Raw genomic sequence first — 15,208 nt, 5'->3', positions numbered from 1 at the left:
AATTTATCATAATTTGTGTCACATTTATCTTACCTTGCATCCTCTTTGCAATTACTTTTTTTGGGCTGTATTTTGATGTGTGAGCTAGAAGTAGGATGCGTCATCATTTTCAAGACCCTTGTTGAATCAGGAAACCTGGCAAGAAAACCATTATAAATCTGAGATCAACAGACTATATGGAAAGATGGAGACAACACATCTGCAGTGTCAGCAGAACATTGCATATAACTCTGTACACCACCATTAGGTTGCAGCACATAATTCAGCTCAGGAACTTCTATAAATAATAAATAAATAAATTCAATAGTACTCAACTTCATGTTGTGCCAAACTCATATGACTTCATTATATGGTTAAAAGCCATTACCATTATATGGTAATACAGCTAGGTAACAATGCAAGGGTGAGTAAATGATAGCAACCTTTGTTCTTGAATAAATTACCCCGATGAGCATGTGTGACTACCATTTTCACGACTACAAATCTTAATGTTTAAGCATATGATGATATACAAGTTTGTACAGTTTGTACAGTACTCTTTTCTATTCTACAAGGTTCAAAAAGAAATTATTGATAGATGACCCATGCATTAAAAGGAGAAAATAATACCAATAATGCTACCATAAAAATGTTTAATTGCATAATAAGTTTAAATGTATAATGCACTGTATTTATAGGGCAGCCTATAAGGCAGCAGAAAGGATTTTTCTTCAAAGACTTCTAATTTTGCTCTCCACAGGTCCACACAGCAGCAGTGATGAAACACTTCTCACGCGCTCTCCTCTGCCTCCTGCTGAGGGCAGCGCTGGCAGGAGTCATAACCGCAGCAGCCCCCGACCCCAGCCCGCCGATCTCTGCACCCACCCCCGTGCCTCACCCGTGGGTAAGTGACACCACCTTGAGCTTTTTTATTGTGTGACCACTGCTGTGTCTCAGTGAAGTCACATGACCCTGTTAGCAGAGGTGTGTCAGTGACACAGAATTCTGTCACCATGACAACAGCATTCATACCAGTGAATATGAATGTTGAATATTAAATACTGCTTATAAAAATAACATACAAAAATGTGTTACAATAAATGTGCATCGCCTGCACTTTCGTTGAAACATAGAAAATATTGTCTGTATGTATTACAGATATCTGTTTATTGTGGAATATCAAAATTGTAAACATAATTAGATATTATCACAGTTGCACTAAATAAACACATGTATTTATTTTCACTAAAGTAGCCTGTTAATTGCCGTATAGATTAGAATAATAATATTATCTGCAGACTAAGGAAAGCTAGTAAAAATCTAGTAACAATAACAATCATTTAAAATAACTGTTTTATATTTAAATATATTTTGAAATGTAATCTATTCCTGTAATGGCAAAGCAGAATATTCTAGGAACAATTAATCTAGGCTTCAGTGTGATATGATCTCTCATATAATAAATACACTAATTAATAAGCTGATTTGCTGTTAAATAAAAAACATTTCTGAAGACAGTTGTGTAATATATTTTTGTGGAAACTAATATTTGAACACAATAAATATTATTTTTTCATTATATGAATAAAAAGTTCAGTATAAACACATACTACTCAGTGTTGATTTAAAAAAAACACTGAAAATATTCTTTAAGAGATCTTTTTTTTCATATGATATATCATCATAGATTTTCATGCTGACTTGACACTGCAGTCACAGTGTAGGAAACAGAACAACAGTGGTCCAAGGCCTCCAGCTAGTGGACACTTTAGGCATTTACTTCATTTTTATATAAAGCTGGCTTTGATTGCAGAATTTTCAGTGATTTTTTTATTAGAATAACCATTTATTTTTATGGTACTCAGTATTTTTCCATAAATGTATTATGTGTACATACTGCTGGAAATGTAACTATAGTTCACATTTATAACAGTGACACACATAAATATCCATTTGTCATTTAGTCTCTAGAAAGGAGCTTCAAAGGGATGTAGAAATCACCCGACCCATTGTGTCGTCCCCAAAGAGGTTTGCAGTGGTCTCTCCCAAGCCTCAGTCCCCTGGTAAGTGTGTGATGTCTTTTTATTCTGCTTAGCTGCTGCCACTCCTCCCACTGTCATTTCCCATCCCTCATTAACCAGCTACTAGTGGTTGTCATAGCAACACTGTGAAGTCTAAAGACTTCCATTAAGGAACCAGCGAGTAATTTCCTCACTAATTCTTCTCAACTAATGGAAGCTAAATTGACAACCTTTGTCCTAAAATACGAATAATAATTTAATTGAATCTGATATTTTGCAATTTTTTTTTTTTCTCGATAATTCACTTGAAATACACAATAAATTGAAATACCAATATATAATGTTAGTTTGTAAACATTTACAAATTAGAAATATACATATTTATAAAAACGCTATTGTAAACAGATTATTTATTCTACAGCTCATCCAAGGCCTCCATTATTAATTCCAAAACGTACTTTAAGACCTAGTAATGGAGGCTTGAATTGTTGATACCAGAGAAATACATTTGAATTACCTCCAAGTCTGCATCTCTCAAAAGTGTTCGGCTAGAACGGTGAGACATCTCAGTTACGTATTTAACTATGGTTTCCTAAATAAAGAACGAGATGCTGTTGTGACATTTCCCTATAAGAACACTCCTTGGTGTGACGAATGTCTGAATCTCTGCACTATCCCGCCAATCCTACTGGCCAAATGCATAGTATACCTGTGTGTTGCGCATTTTGTTCAGTTTTCATGAACTAAGAAAACGCTATCAAACGTACGGAAGAGTCCTTACCACAGCATCATTGGTCAAGTCAATGCTTCTATGACATCACCATATGGGGACACTATATCATTAAAACCTGACGTACCTGAGATTGCTGGGATCCGAGAAAAGCATCTGCTCAAGCAGAGGCACTGCGTGCCTCGTAGGCTAAAGATACAGACTCCACCAACCAATGGGACACATGTTGCTTTGTGACTCCATAACCTTTATTTTTGTTCTCAAAACAAAAAAAAACAGCTTGTTGAATTCACACCACTGGGCTGTATGATCCACATAGACCTTCAGCTCCCTCACAGGACAAAGGCTTGGACTTTCTAACCCTTCCTCCATGGGGGAGAAAGCTTCCAAGACCACTTGCTGGAAGCGAGAAGGATTTGATGTCACTATAGGAACATAGTCAGGCCTTGGTCACACAAAAATTTGATCAATCCTGGTGCAAAATCCATGCACAAAGGTGAGATAGAGAGAGCTTATAAATCTCCAACTCTCTTGAGGGAGGATAAATCTAACAACAAAACCAGTTTTTATAGTTAAGATATTTTCAGACACCGTTTCCAAAAGCTCAAACAGATAACCCTTGTAATACAATGGACAGATCCCATGATGGAACTTGTGCAGGGCAGAATGGCTGCAACACTGCATAAAATGAGAAACCTAAGGATGATGGCCTATTGAAATGCCATTTTTATATATACATATACATGGTTATATATATATATATATATATATATATATATATATATATATATATATATATATATATATATATGGTTAGCAGATATGGCTGCTACATATACTTTAGGGTGGCCTATGTGACTCCCTCTGAAAAACGGTTTTGAAGGAACTCCAGTACCAAAACAACAAGGCAATGTACTGGATCCATATCATGTCTTGTACACCAAGTAGTAAACCTTTATATTTAAAGGCATAAATGAGCCTTGTCCAACTTCTGCTGAAATACTGGGACACATTAACTGACTTCAGTTGCCACATCCACAGTTTCCATAAATCTGGCCATGGGTGCCAGATCATACCTTGGGATTGGTCAGTTCCACAAACCTCGGCTGAATTAGCTGAATTGGAGGGAAGGCAGAACAGAACAGAAACTTGTTCTTAGTCTTAGTCCAACTGTTGTATGTGATCTCAGTAAGAGCATGCTTAAGTCTGTGCTTGTGCTAACACCAGCCAATCGTCCAGGTAATTCAGCACACTAAAGCAATGGAGCCAGAACTGCGTCCATGCACTTCAAAAAAGTTTGGGGTCACTGCTAATTCGAAGGGAAGATTCAGGAAGATTCTTGCTCACAAAATATGGTCTGTAAAAACCTGACTCCATCTGAGAGGGGTGTACCTATTTTATAGCCCTTTTCTCAGCAGAGTGGACACCTTTTGTCGCAACACTGAGGTTTCCGGAAATGCATGTACTAAGATTATTGTGTTACCTGAGAGGGTTGCATGTGCTTTAGATGTCCAACAGCACTGTCTAGTCCCGATCCCGGTCCCCAATGAACAGCAGAAGGATCATGGAACTGCTGCTGAGGACGAGAGATTTTTGCCGTCAAGCTGAGGACGAGAGATTTTTGCCGTCAAGCTGAGGTCTAGTCTTTTTCTCTGGACCCCAATCTTTACGAGGGTCTCTTCCTGCAGGGTGCTTCATTGGCGGTGTGAAGATGTGCAAGCATGTCGCTGGTGCCTGATGTCTCTCTGTTTCCCTGGGCCTGTGCGGAATCATCTGTTGAAAAGCAGCTGATTGCTCTTTTACTGCCCTGAACTTATCCACCATACAGTCCATCCTTGGAGATCAGGGTATCCATAAGGAAAGATTTACCGGCAACATAGTTGCATAACCACAGCCCACCATGTCTTTAATAGTGGCGAAGTCCATGGCTGCAGCATCCATGATGCACGACTGGTTAAGAAGCGACCATCCAACTTAGATTGGTACTGGGCCTTTGCCACATCCGCGTCCCAATCGAGCCACGGTTTATCTACCACATATGACCACATCCTATAGGTCGCTGTAAGATGGGGAGCTGCGTCTCTCCTGTCCGCTGGGAGAGATGTGTCTGAGGCTGCTGTGGACAACATGGACATCCACAAAATATGGATGGATACTGTCGTCGTGGTCAAGGCCACACACATCACCCCAAGCCATCACCTACTCCAAAGACTCATCGCATCTGCAAAGAGTTAAACACTGCTCAAGAATTGCCACTAAGAACACAAGATAGTTTTGTAGGGCACAGATGATTCACTTTTTCTGAAGGAAATTAAATATGATATACTATGATATATGATATACTATACGACTATGGTTATGCATATGGGGTGCTGAGTGCTATTTGGCCATAGGATTTCTTTAAGGATGTATAAAATTGACATTACATATTATACATGTATAATAATGTAATTTTGTGGAAAAAACATGGAAATAATCTGTAAATGTTTTTATATTGATTACTATATTTATTTGTTTGGCTGGTGTGACTGTGGGTTTTGGTTATTTTGTTGTTGTAAGCCCTTGGAAATAATAGAAAACATTTGGCGAAGTGATATGAATCTGTAATGCAGTCAAACATCAGACATTTCTAATATTTTGAACTCTTAATCATTTTGAAACATTTAGATCAGGCTGGGTTAACCTTACAGTAGCATTTAACACGTACTGACAGACTTTCAAAATCCTTCATTACTTTAATTAAGATAAGTAAGAGATAATGCACATCATTATTTTGCGATAACAACTAGCCTGATGTACAATTCTCACACTTATTACATAAGTTTAAATATTTGAACACAAAGCTTCCATGAAGAAAGCAGTTGCTATCAAGTGGCAAGTCCAAACTAGATGATAATTTAAGGCATATGGTGAAGAGTGGAGACATACCACTTATATTACACAACTTTTCACTGCATAAATATTGAAGTTTGTGTTAGTTATTTTATGATCCGTTACAGTGTACAAAACAAAATGGCAGCAGCTGTGTTTGTATGAAATGAGAGAGCACATCCATGATTCTAGAATGATAGAATTAGGAAATTGTACACATAATTGTATTTAGATTTAACATTTTATTAGCTAGCCAAACTCAAAACCTCCCCCAAAAAAGAAGCAAAACCTGTTCCTAGAAAAGGCATAGAACTAACTTTAGTTACCAGGATGAGTCTGTGTTAATAGCTTTTTTTTGACCAGTCAGAATCAAGCTTTTTATTACATGGCTCAGAATCAGAGCCATGTAATAAAATAATTTAAAGCATAACCACCACAAAATCAGGCTTAACACTTCTTATTTCAGGAAATAGCAGGAAATAGTTCAATAGCTATGATACCAGTTTTGAAATCAAATCGCATAGTTATGACAAGAAACACTGGCATCTAACATTGCCATGGTAAAAAAACTATTAATTTTATACTGTTCAGTGCTTTTGATTTTATCTTAAAAAATAAAGCTTGAATGCCCTTGTCATTTCTAGACTGGACTATTGCAATGCTCTTCTGGCTGGACTTCCATCAAACACAATAAAACCTCTACAAATGATTCAGAATGCAGTGGCACGGCTGGTATTCAATGAGCCCAAAAGAACCCATGTTACACCTCTCTTTATCTCCTTACATTGGCTACTGATTGCAGCTCACATCAAGTTCAAGGCACTGATGCTTGCATATAGAACAACCACAGACTCGGCACCAGTCTACTTCCACTCACTATTACAAATCTACACGCCCTCTAGAAGTCTGAGATCTGCTAGCGAGCGACGCCTCGTGGTACCATCTCAAAGAACTTTCTCGTTCTCTGTTCCATATCCGGAATGCTGGATCTCTGTCAATCTTTAAGAAACAGCTGAAAACTCACATCTTTCAGCAATACCTGACCTCATCATAAAAAAAAAAATGTACTCTCACTTCTCCTCCCTCTTGTTTATTCCTTCCCTTCTGGCATGTACTAATTTGAACACTGCCTGTGACTGGGTGTTACAAGCACTTACTCTGTCTGTTTGTCTCTCAAAAAAATGAATCGCTGTTGTAAGTCGCTTTGGATAAAAGCGTCTGCAAAATGACTAAATGTAAATGTAAATGTAATCCCCGTTGCAATCATTAACATTTTTAAAATTGTAATTTAATTACACATTTTTTCTCAGTAACTGTAACTAATTAAAGTAACATTTATTTTGTAAAAATTTTGTTACATGTAACTAGTTACGCCCCAACACTGTGCATTATTAAATGCTGAAATTAACATTAAATTAACAAATATTAAATAATGAACCGTATTCTATAGCGTTTCTTATTATTATCAATGTTGAAGTCTGTTTCATGTCTCTGCTTAATATGTTTGTGGAAACCTCTTGAGGATCCTTTGATGAACTTAAATAGAAATGTAATTGAATTGAAGATTCAAAAGAACAGCTTTTATTTGAAATCTCTTATAACAGTATAATTTATGTTACTTTTGATCATCTACTTTTGATCAAGTATTAATTTCTTTAAAAGAGAAAAAAAAGTATAGTATATATGTATGTACATTTTAAAATTAACATATCATTTTTAAAAATCTATGTTTTTAAATTAGAAAAGTCTGCGATGTAGAAGTATTTTGTGGACATATATTTATGGAATATGTTATCCTGACGCCATCCTCTCTAGTGTTGAGTTGACTCATCAGAAAGCATTATGGAAGTCAGCAGTTACTGCTGAATGTTTGACCTCTTTGTGCTCACATTAACCTATTGTCTTAATTGTATTATTTACAGTAACTGATGTAAACTACATGTACAAAACCAAAAAATACACAAATTGCAGTTATATTTCTTTTGTTCATCCCATAGTCCGTCAGAAGTCATGTGTAGCCCGTCTGGGTGGGCGTGCAGAGGGTGTGGATGCTGAGCGAGAAAGGTTGATGATACAGAGACTGAAAGAGAGATGTGAAGATCAGGCTCGGCAGCTGATCACCCTGCAGGATGAGCTCAGGAAGTCGTCACGATGCCTTGATGTGTTCACCATAACCACGCAACACTTCTGCCAGAAGGTAACACACTGTCAAAAGCTGTAAATGCTGGAGTGCTGATAACTTAATAATTAAGACCCAAAATGGTTGCAGGTTAAGTCCTAAGTAGGGATGACCTTGAATTTAAAGCTAAAGTTGGAAAAGGCATAACAAACTGCTGAATAATTATTTTGAAACTTACAGTTCGAAAGAATCAGCCCCTGTTTCATATCACATTAGGGACAAAACAAAAAAATTGTAATTTAAGCTTAAACAATGCATCTACAATTTTAATATTACTAATTTCAAAGGCCGGTTTCTGAACCACAAGCTGACCCAAATGAAAGAGCAGTGTAATTCTAGCAGCTTAATTCTAGGCTGCATCAAAACCAATACAGAGAGACAGACAGACAGATCAAATTTAGCACTTCACAATAGACGTTTCCAAGCAGGAAGCCTGATCCTGGCCAAATGTCAATGTCCATGGGTCACTGGTTCTTTAGTAAGGTGTAAGGATGATTGTTGAGTCAAACTTTCTTTAATTTAAACAGACAATAATTTTTCTCTCATTTTGCAGGGTGTTTTGTTACTGAATCAACATTTAGGTGTGTGTTCTAGTGGGAAATTATCAGTGCATTGTCTCTACTTAAAAAAACAAAACAAAACATGTTGCTCTACAGTTGCTTGGGTGTTCTGTGAGGCTGTTAGGGTGTTAATAGTTGCTAAAGTGTTAAAGTGGTGGTTAGCTTGTTGTTATGCAGCAACTAGATTGTTCTCGGTGGTTTCTCTGGCGTTGTTAAGGTGTTGTGAATGTTCATTTGCATGTTGCTGCGCGGTTGCCATAGGGGGTGTTTTTTGATCTGTTTCATCATTGTATTCTTCTACTTTATACTCTACAGTGCTTTGATGCAACCAGTGTTGTTAAAAGCGCTATATAAATGAAATGATTGATTGATTGATTGATTGATTGATTGTAAAGCTTAAAATCACTGATTTGTTTTTCTTTTTTGCATAGGACATTTTTAGAACATAATTTATGGTGTAGAATGCAAATGTCAACATTATCATAGTGTTGGCACTGAACTGTATAACAAATTCTTTATCATATTTTATCTATAATGTTTCTTTCATCTTATTAGATAATAATGTGTTTGTTCCCTGCAGACTTTAGTATCAGACAATGCACATGTGTTATTTCATTCTTTATTGATCTCATCCTCCTGTTCCTCTATCTCTCACCCCTCCTCCTCCCAACATCCTTGAGTGTGTGTTTGTGAGAGAGAGAGGGCGAGAAGCTTGGGGGTTGTCTGAACATGTGTAGAATCGCAGAGTCACGGTACTCATTGTTGCAGTAGTCAGGTTATGATGCTAAACACAGGATGAGGTAAGGCTGGTTGTTTGGCGATTTTGGTCTTTTTCTATTGCATTCTCCTGACTCTGCCTGTCTGGCTTTCCTCCACTCCCTCTCTCTCTCTCCTCATTTCTTTCCCTCTTTTTCTCATGTGGCTTGCGTATGGTATTCCCCCGACAGGTTTTTATGAAGCTACATTCTACCATAGCATGAGCCAGTGTTGCTGTAATCTCTCTCTGTGTCTCCATTCTACACGCTGTTCAGATACTACGGTAAACAATAGCAAGAATAGTGCGTGTGATGCTGCATTCTTGCTCTGTGACTTGTTTGTTAAAGAAGAATCAGTGATGCCTTTGCATAAAACCTTGTTTGTTTCATACTATGGTCATCTTTTACATAGTTTGTGATGATGATAGTGTGTATGTGTGTGTATGTGTTTGTGTGTGCTGTCAGTGAGAACAAACATGTGCTCTTCTAGTGACGGAAACACCCCACCCTGACTGCTGACACTTGAAGTGGGAGGTCTGTGGGAGGTCTCATTATGGTATTTCAATGCTCTGTAATGACCTATGAAATAAAAACATGTTATTGTATTTTATATGCAACAGTTTTAATAACATTGCTAACTGAGTATCAAAATTATCTGAAGGAAGTAGTTATTGCTATGTGGTTTCTAAGTTGATGATATGGGTTGTTTTTTGCAGGTTACTAAGCTATTGTGTTATGTGTGTTTTTGAAGGTGTTGGGTTATTTTTGTAGACTTTTTATTTTGCTGGCTACTATGCTAAAGTGTTCTGGGTGGTTGTTAGGGTGTTGCTATTTGGTTTCTAAAATTTAATGAGTGGTTATTTATGTGTTACAATGCAGTTTCTGTGGTGTTCTTAATAGTTGCTGGGGTGTTGCTATATGGTTGCTAAGGTAATGCGAGTGGTTGTTTGCAGGTTACTGTGAATTCACAGCTGTTAATGGTGGTTGCTAGGATTTTTCCTTGTGGTTCTTAATGTGTTGTGAGTGCTTGTTTGTTGCTAGTGGAATTTAGCATGTTGCTAAACAGTCTTTAGGATGTTTGCTATATCTAATGGGCCAAGGCTGATTTAGTTTAAATACATTAATACAGAATATGATAGAAATGTAGGATTTACATCGCCTCAACAAACCATATAGTATTGTATGCCTGTAGCACAGAAGGTGTTACAGAACTAAAATGCAACACTTAGGGTTATTGTTTTTTAAAATCCCTAATCCTTAAGATAAGCAGTAGTAATATCAATGCTTCGTAGAAAAGACCAAGAAGAAAGTCCATATATGTTTTAAAACATGTTCAGTGTTGTAGGTGTGTTGGGGTGTAACAGTGTTACGCCCTACAGATTTATTTTTTGTTTTACAGGTGGGGACTAAGTCCTTGAGACCGACTTGCTCTCATTTTTATAGACCTATCACAGCAGGAAATGAAAGTAGGTGAGGTAACCACGGTGAAGACTAGGCAGTCAGATTTGTATTCATGGAAAGACTCTCCAGGGATCTGTGTGACATGTTGTGTGCCGGAGGAAAATCTGATTGGGTGAGATCTGAAGAAGGGACAAAGTGATGACAGGTCAGGGCTTTTGTGGGGTCATAGAGTCTTGCTGTTAATTTATCTTAACATAACTCACTTTTAGTTTACATATAAGTTGTATACTAAATTAAAAAAGACTGGAAGCATCTATTTAATACATGATACATTGCAAGTTGTGTGTCTTTTGTACAGTTATTAAATCAGTTTTATTTATTGATTGGTTTTATTTATTGAAAAAAAAGCAAACAGTCGTTATTTTAGCAGTTCCATTATATATTTGTATTAATTGTTCATTAACCTTAATATAATGGCCTGATATACAGATTAAAAAAATAAATAAAAACCATACTACCATACTGGACTTGCTGGTGGCATGGTATTCCTGGGAAATGCCTTGTTAATATAATGATGCATGGATTTCAGAACCATGTAATTACTATGGTACTACCATAGTTCTTTTCACAATGGCAGTCACTGTCCATATGTCCATATATATTCAGGACTGCTATGTTAAAATGCTGACTCATGCTGTATCATTTGTTGACTGGTTCCTATAAACAAGTATGAATCATAAGTATAACATATATTGTATATTTTATTGTGGCATCCTCAATCATGCCAAGTATAGATGTAGTTGGTAGTTGTCACTGTGGAGTAAATGTGTGTTGTTAACCGACACAGCTATTCCTAGTGTAATTAGTGCAGATTAAGCTCCATTGCTTGGTTATCTGGAGCATGCTGGTTTATTTTAAGGCTGGAGGAACTTGCTGTTTTGTATTTAATTATGTGTGCTGCAGGTATACAGCAGGGGAATGTAGTCCTTTTAAGCTGTAAATGTTCTGCACACCCAAGCTACTTGAGGGAAGGAGTTCAGAGACTGGCTAAATACTATGAAATTCCTCACTTATTTGAAGTGTAACATAAGAGTTACATAATAAAATGGTGGGAAATATGTAAGTAACTGTCTGTAAATTATTTATTTGCCAAATGACAGTATTATTCTGCAAATCTGTGCCAGTTAAGGATGGATTCAGGGGAGTGAATCCACAACAGCTTTGGTGCCTGATTTCATGCATAAGAAAGTTTGTCCACAAACTGCTTGCACAATGCTCAGTATGTTTACAGATAACTGAAAATCACACTATATATTGTTCCATAGGTTTCGCTTATGTTTGTCAAATATTGCATTTGGGACATGTATATATTTATCTAAGCATATGTATGTCTCTCAAAAAATGTCTTATGGCTGTTCCTAGCAACAGTGCTACTTTTAAATTGACACATACCATTGTGTTTCTTTTTTTGTCAGTAAGAAACAAATAATAGGAAATTAAGAAATTAGATATCAAAGTTTGACACTGGTATACAGGGATCTTTTTTAAAGTGGTATTTTGGTTGGTATGTTACATTTTTGTTAGAACTTTTATACATAACTAGGCATAAACAAAGTTGTGCATATTCCTGCAGACTCATCCTTCATGCTAATTTATTACAAATAAATTGTAATAAATTCCTTTGCATAATTGTCCCTTACACTCATGTTTGCTTGTGTGTGTGTGTATGTGTATGTGTATGTGTTTTGCAGAGTGAGAATGCTACTGTGAAGGAGAGGGAGTTGTCCCTGCAGTTAGTCAGGATCAGGGATGAAGTGGGTAAGTCTAAGAGAGATCTCATCTCTTCACAGTGATCTCATGCTGACACATGTGCTGCAGCATACTCACAAATGTTAGTATGACTTCAGCCATAAAATTAAAAAAGGAACTATATGGACCTTCTCCGATTACATTTTTGTAAACTGTTTTTATTTTTCCATCCTCCACATATTTAATTAGGCATGTGGCTCATCTCACATCATGCAGACTGCAATGCTTTAATTTTTTATACTTAAAATGCATGATGTAACATGATTTTCAAATATGCATTAAATGTCTCATAAAAAAATAAAAAGTTTGATTGATATTTGTTGCTTGCAGTAAAATGTTAGTAATGTTTATTATCTATTATCCTCTATGCTTTTGATTCATTTGGATTAAATGTTTAGACTCACTTTTCGCTAAAAGGTATGCAAAAATTGCAAACATCACATTTAATGAAATTAAAATAGCTCATATATTATTTTAATTTCTGCAGCATAGAATAGATATCAAGGTTTAAATAACAGGGTTGTAACTTTATTAATATTCAACATTTATCAACATAAATCATTTCTGAAGGTTAAGCATTACTATAACAAACAATTATTTGCCTCTAGTGGTCAGCGTTCAACGCTGGGAGCGTCTGCAGGGTGAGAAGGCCCAGCTGGAGCAGAGTTTTGAGCGGGAGCTGAAAGGACTACAAGAAGAGCAACAGCAGGAGCTCAAGACCCTAAAGGAGAGACTGGTAGAGGAGCACACCTCTGAGAGACAGCGACTCCAGCAACAGCAAAACAGCCAACTAGAGCAGCTGCAATCCCAGCATCTGGAACAGGTGAGATGAGGAAGTAACAAGATGTAAAGACTGAGATTATCATTAACACACCTTGAAGAGACTTTTATTTTTTTCATTGTACACAAAGGAGTGCAGGGGGTGAGTGCTCATGAGGGTTAAGAAAGCATGAAAGTTAGTTACATGACTATAGTCTAATGACGCCTTAATCATCTTCCCTTAAGCCCAAAATATAATTCAGTTTTTTTTTCATAGATCTTATTGAAACTGTGTTGGTATTAAAATAAAAAAGACAAAGAGAGCAGAGTAAGACAAAAAAGAATGCATCTACTGGCAACATTCAGACATACATTGTTAAATGTTGCAATTTACAAATTTTTTGTTTTCTGTTTTAGATTGAGGAAATGAGTGAAAACCATGAGAGAGCAATGATAGAGATGGAAGCAACCCATGGTGCTACATTGGCTACTTTACAGGAAGAACACACCAGGACCATCAAGAGTGAGTCCTGCTGAAAGACACATCCATTACACTACCAGTAATCCAAAAAACTGTGTCTAAAAACCTAGTTAGCAGCCTACTTGGAGTGCATCATTAAGGCATCGTTATCTGGCTGTTTGTTTTTAGACCTGAAGATGGCACATGAGCAGCAAAAGAAGTCAATGGAAGAGGAATTTGAGAAGCTCAGACTCTCCCTACAGGTACTGTATGTTCCTGCTTTTAATACCAACATGCATTGTACATTGGTTTTACACTTTTCTTTATAAAAGTATGTATTTCTTTGCTGTGTTTAGGATCAGGTGGACACCTTGACATTTCAGAATCGCTCTCTGCGAGACCGGGCCAAGCGCTTTGAAGAAGCATTGCGCAGAAGCACAGATGAACAGATAGTGGTACTGTTCTTCATATTTTGTGTGTGTGTGGTCAGTGGTATTAAAACAACAGTTCATCCCTAGATTTTTCTAAATTTGCCATCTGTATTCCAGAAAGGAAAGACAGTCATGCATAATAAAAATAAAACAATAAATAAAACTATCTGTCATTTTTTACAAATAAATGAACATTTTTATATTTTTTAACCACAAATGCTTGTCTTACACTAGGACTTATGCAGGACTTCACACATTAAGTAATTATGTTGTAAAGGTGTATTCCAGTTCAAAAAACTCTACTTCAAAAAAGTAGAGTAAATTGAAAGACCTTTTTTTCACTAGATGACTCTCCAATAGAAGACCCTTTTAGGGGAAAATGCCAACCTACAGGTGTGTGTTGAAAAGGAAAAAAAAAAAAAAAGGACTGAGTTGCAAAAATAAAGAGCTTCTGTGGTATCTTTAAATGGGCGAGTTGGGCACACAAATGTCTCCCACTCAGTCACCCCTTTATCGACCTGCCTCTAGTTTCTCTTCACAACAGCTAGATGGGTGTCCAGTCCTCTGCCTTTCTTAAAATGTTAGATAAGACCCTTAATTCATTGGTTGGGACTGTGAAGAACCCTTCGAACCTACATTGAAACTGCAATTTGGACCTTCAGCCCATTGGCTACCATTGAAATCCAATATATGAAGAAAAATTATGAAATGTTTTCTTCAGAAACCTTAATTTGCATCTGTTTTCTGTTTGTGTGTGTACAGGATGCACTTGCCCCTTATCAGCATATTGAAGAAGACCTGAAGAGTCTTAAAGAGGTTCTGGAGATGAAGAACCAGCAGATTCATCAACAGGAGCTCAAAATTTCAGAGCTTGAAAAAATGGTAAATTACATTAGCAAACATTACAAAACAAATAGCTTGAAATATTAACTAACATCTTTATTTTAATGTATATAATGAGGCATAAAGCAAAATAGTTTGTATGAAATGAGAAATGTTGAGTTTTTTGGTGATTCAGCGTATTTGTCATGTTTTTACACAGGCCCAAAAGAATGTTCTGCTGGAGGAGCGAATTCAAGTGTTACAGCAGCAAAATGAAGACCTAAAGGACAGGATTGACCGCAACCTTGCAACGTCCAGGTCTTTATAAAATCTTTCTAATTTATACCATCAAAGGCACCTTAGTTTGAAAGGATTTTCTACTACTCTATTAAAAAAAATCCCATGAAGAACATTTAACATTTATTGCACAA

General features: G+C 36.6%; 1 protein-coding gene across 2 annotated transcripts in view; it reads left to right on the top strand.

Moving 5' to 3' along the window:
• Positions 1 to 15,208, top strand: part of mtus2b (microtubule associated tumor suppressor candidate 2b) — a 37,450-nt gene that overhangs the window by 17,200 nt on the left and 5,042 nt on the right. For both annotated transcript variants that reach the window (XM_043258409.1, XM_043258408.1), the window contains 10 exons: positions 740 to 883; positions 1,944 to 2,042; positions 7,599 to 7,798; positions 12,248 to 12,314; positions 12,914 to 13,128; positions 13,482 to 13,587; positions 13,714 to 13,787; positions 13,881 to 13,979; positions 14,718 to 14,837; positions 14,998 to 15,095. In XM_043258409.1, coding sequence (XP_043114344.1) covers positions 740 to 883; positions 1,944 to 2,042; positions 7,599 to 7,798; positions 12,248 to 12,314; positions 12,914 to 13,128; positions 13,482 to 13,587; positions 13,714 to 13,787; positions 13,881 to 13,979; positions 14,718 to 14,837; positions 14,998 to 15,095 — 1,222 coding nt within the window. The remainder of the gene's footprint in view (positions 1 to 739; positions 884 to 1,943; positions 2,043 to 7,598; positions 7,799 to 12,247; positions 12,315 to 12,913; positions 13,129 to 13,481; positions 13,588 to 13,713; positions 13,788 to 13,880; positions 13,980 to 14,717; positions 14,838 to 14,997; positions 15,096 to 15,208) is intronic.

This window comes from Puntigrus tetrazona, chromosome 15 (assembly GCF_018831695.1).
Source record: "Puntigrus tetrazona isolate hp1 chromosome 15, ASM1883169v1, whole genome shotgun sequence".
NCBI lineage: Eukaryota > Metazoa > Chordata > Actinopteri > Cypriniformes > Cyprinidae > Puntigrus > Puntigrus tetrazona.
The sequence above is the reverse complement of the archived record's forward strand: the minus strand, read 5'-3'. Positions and strand labels throughout refer to the sequence as shown.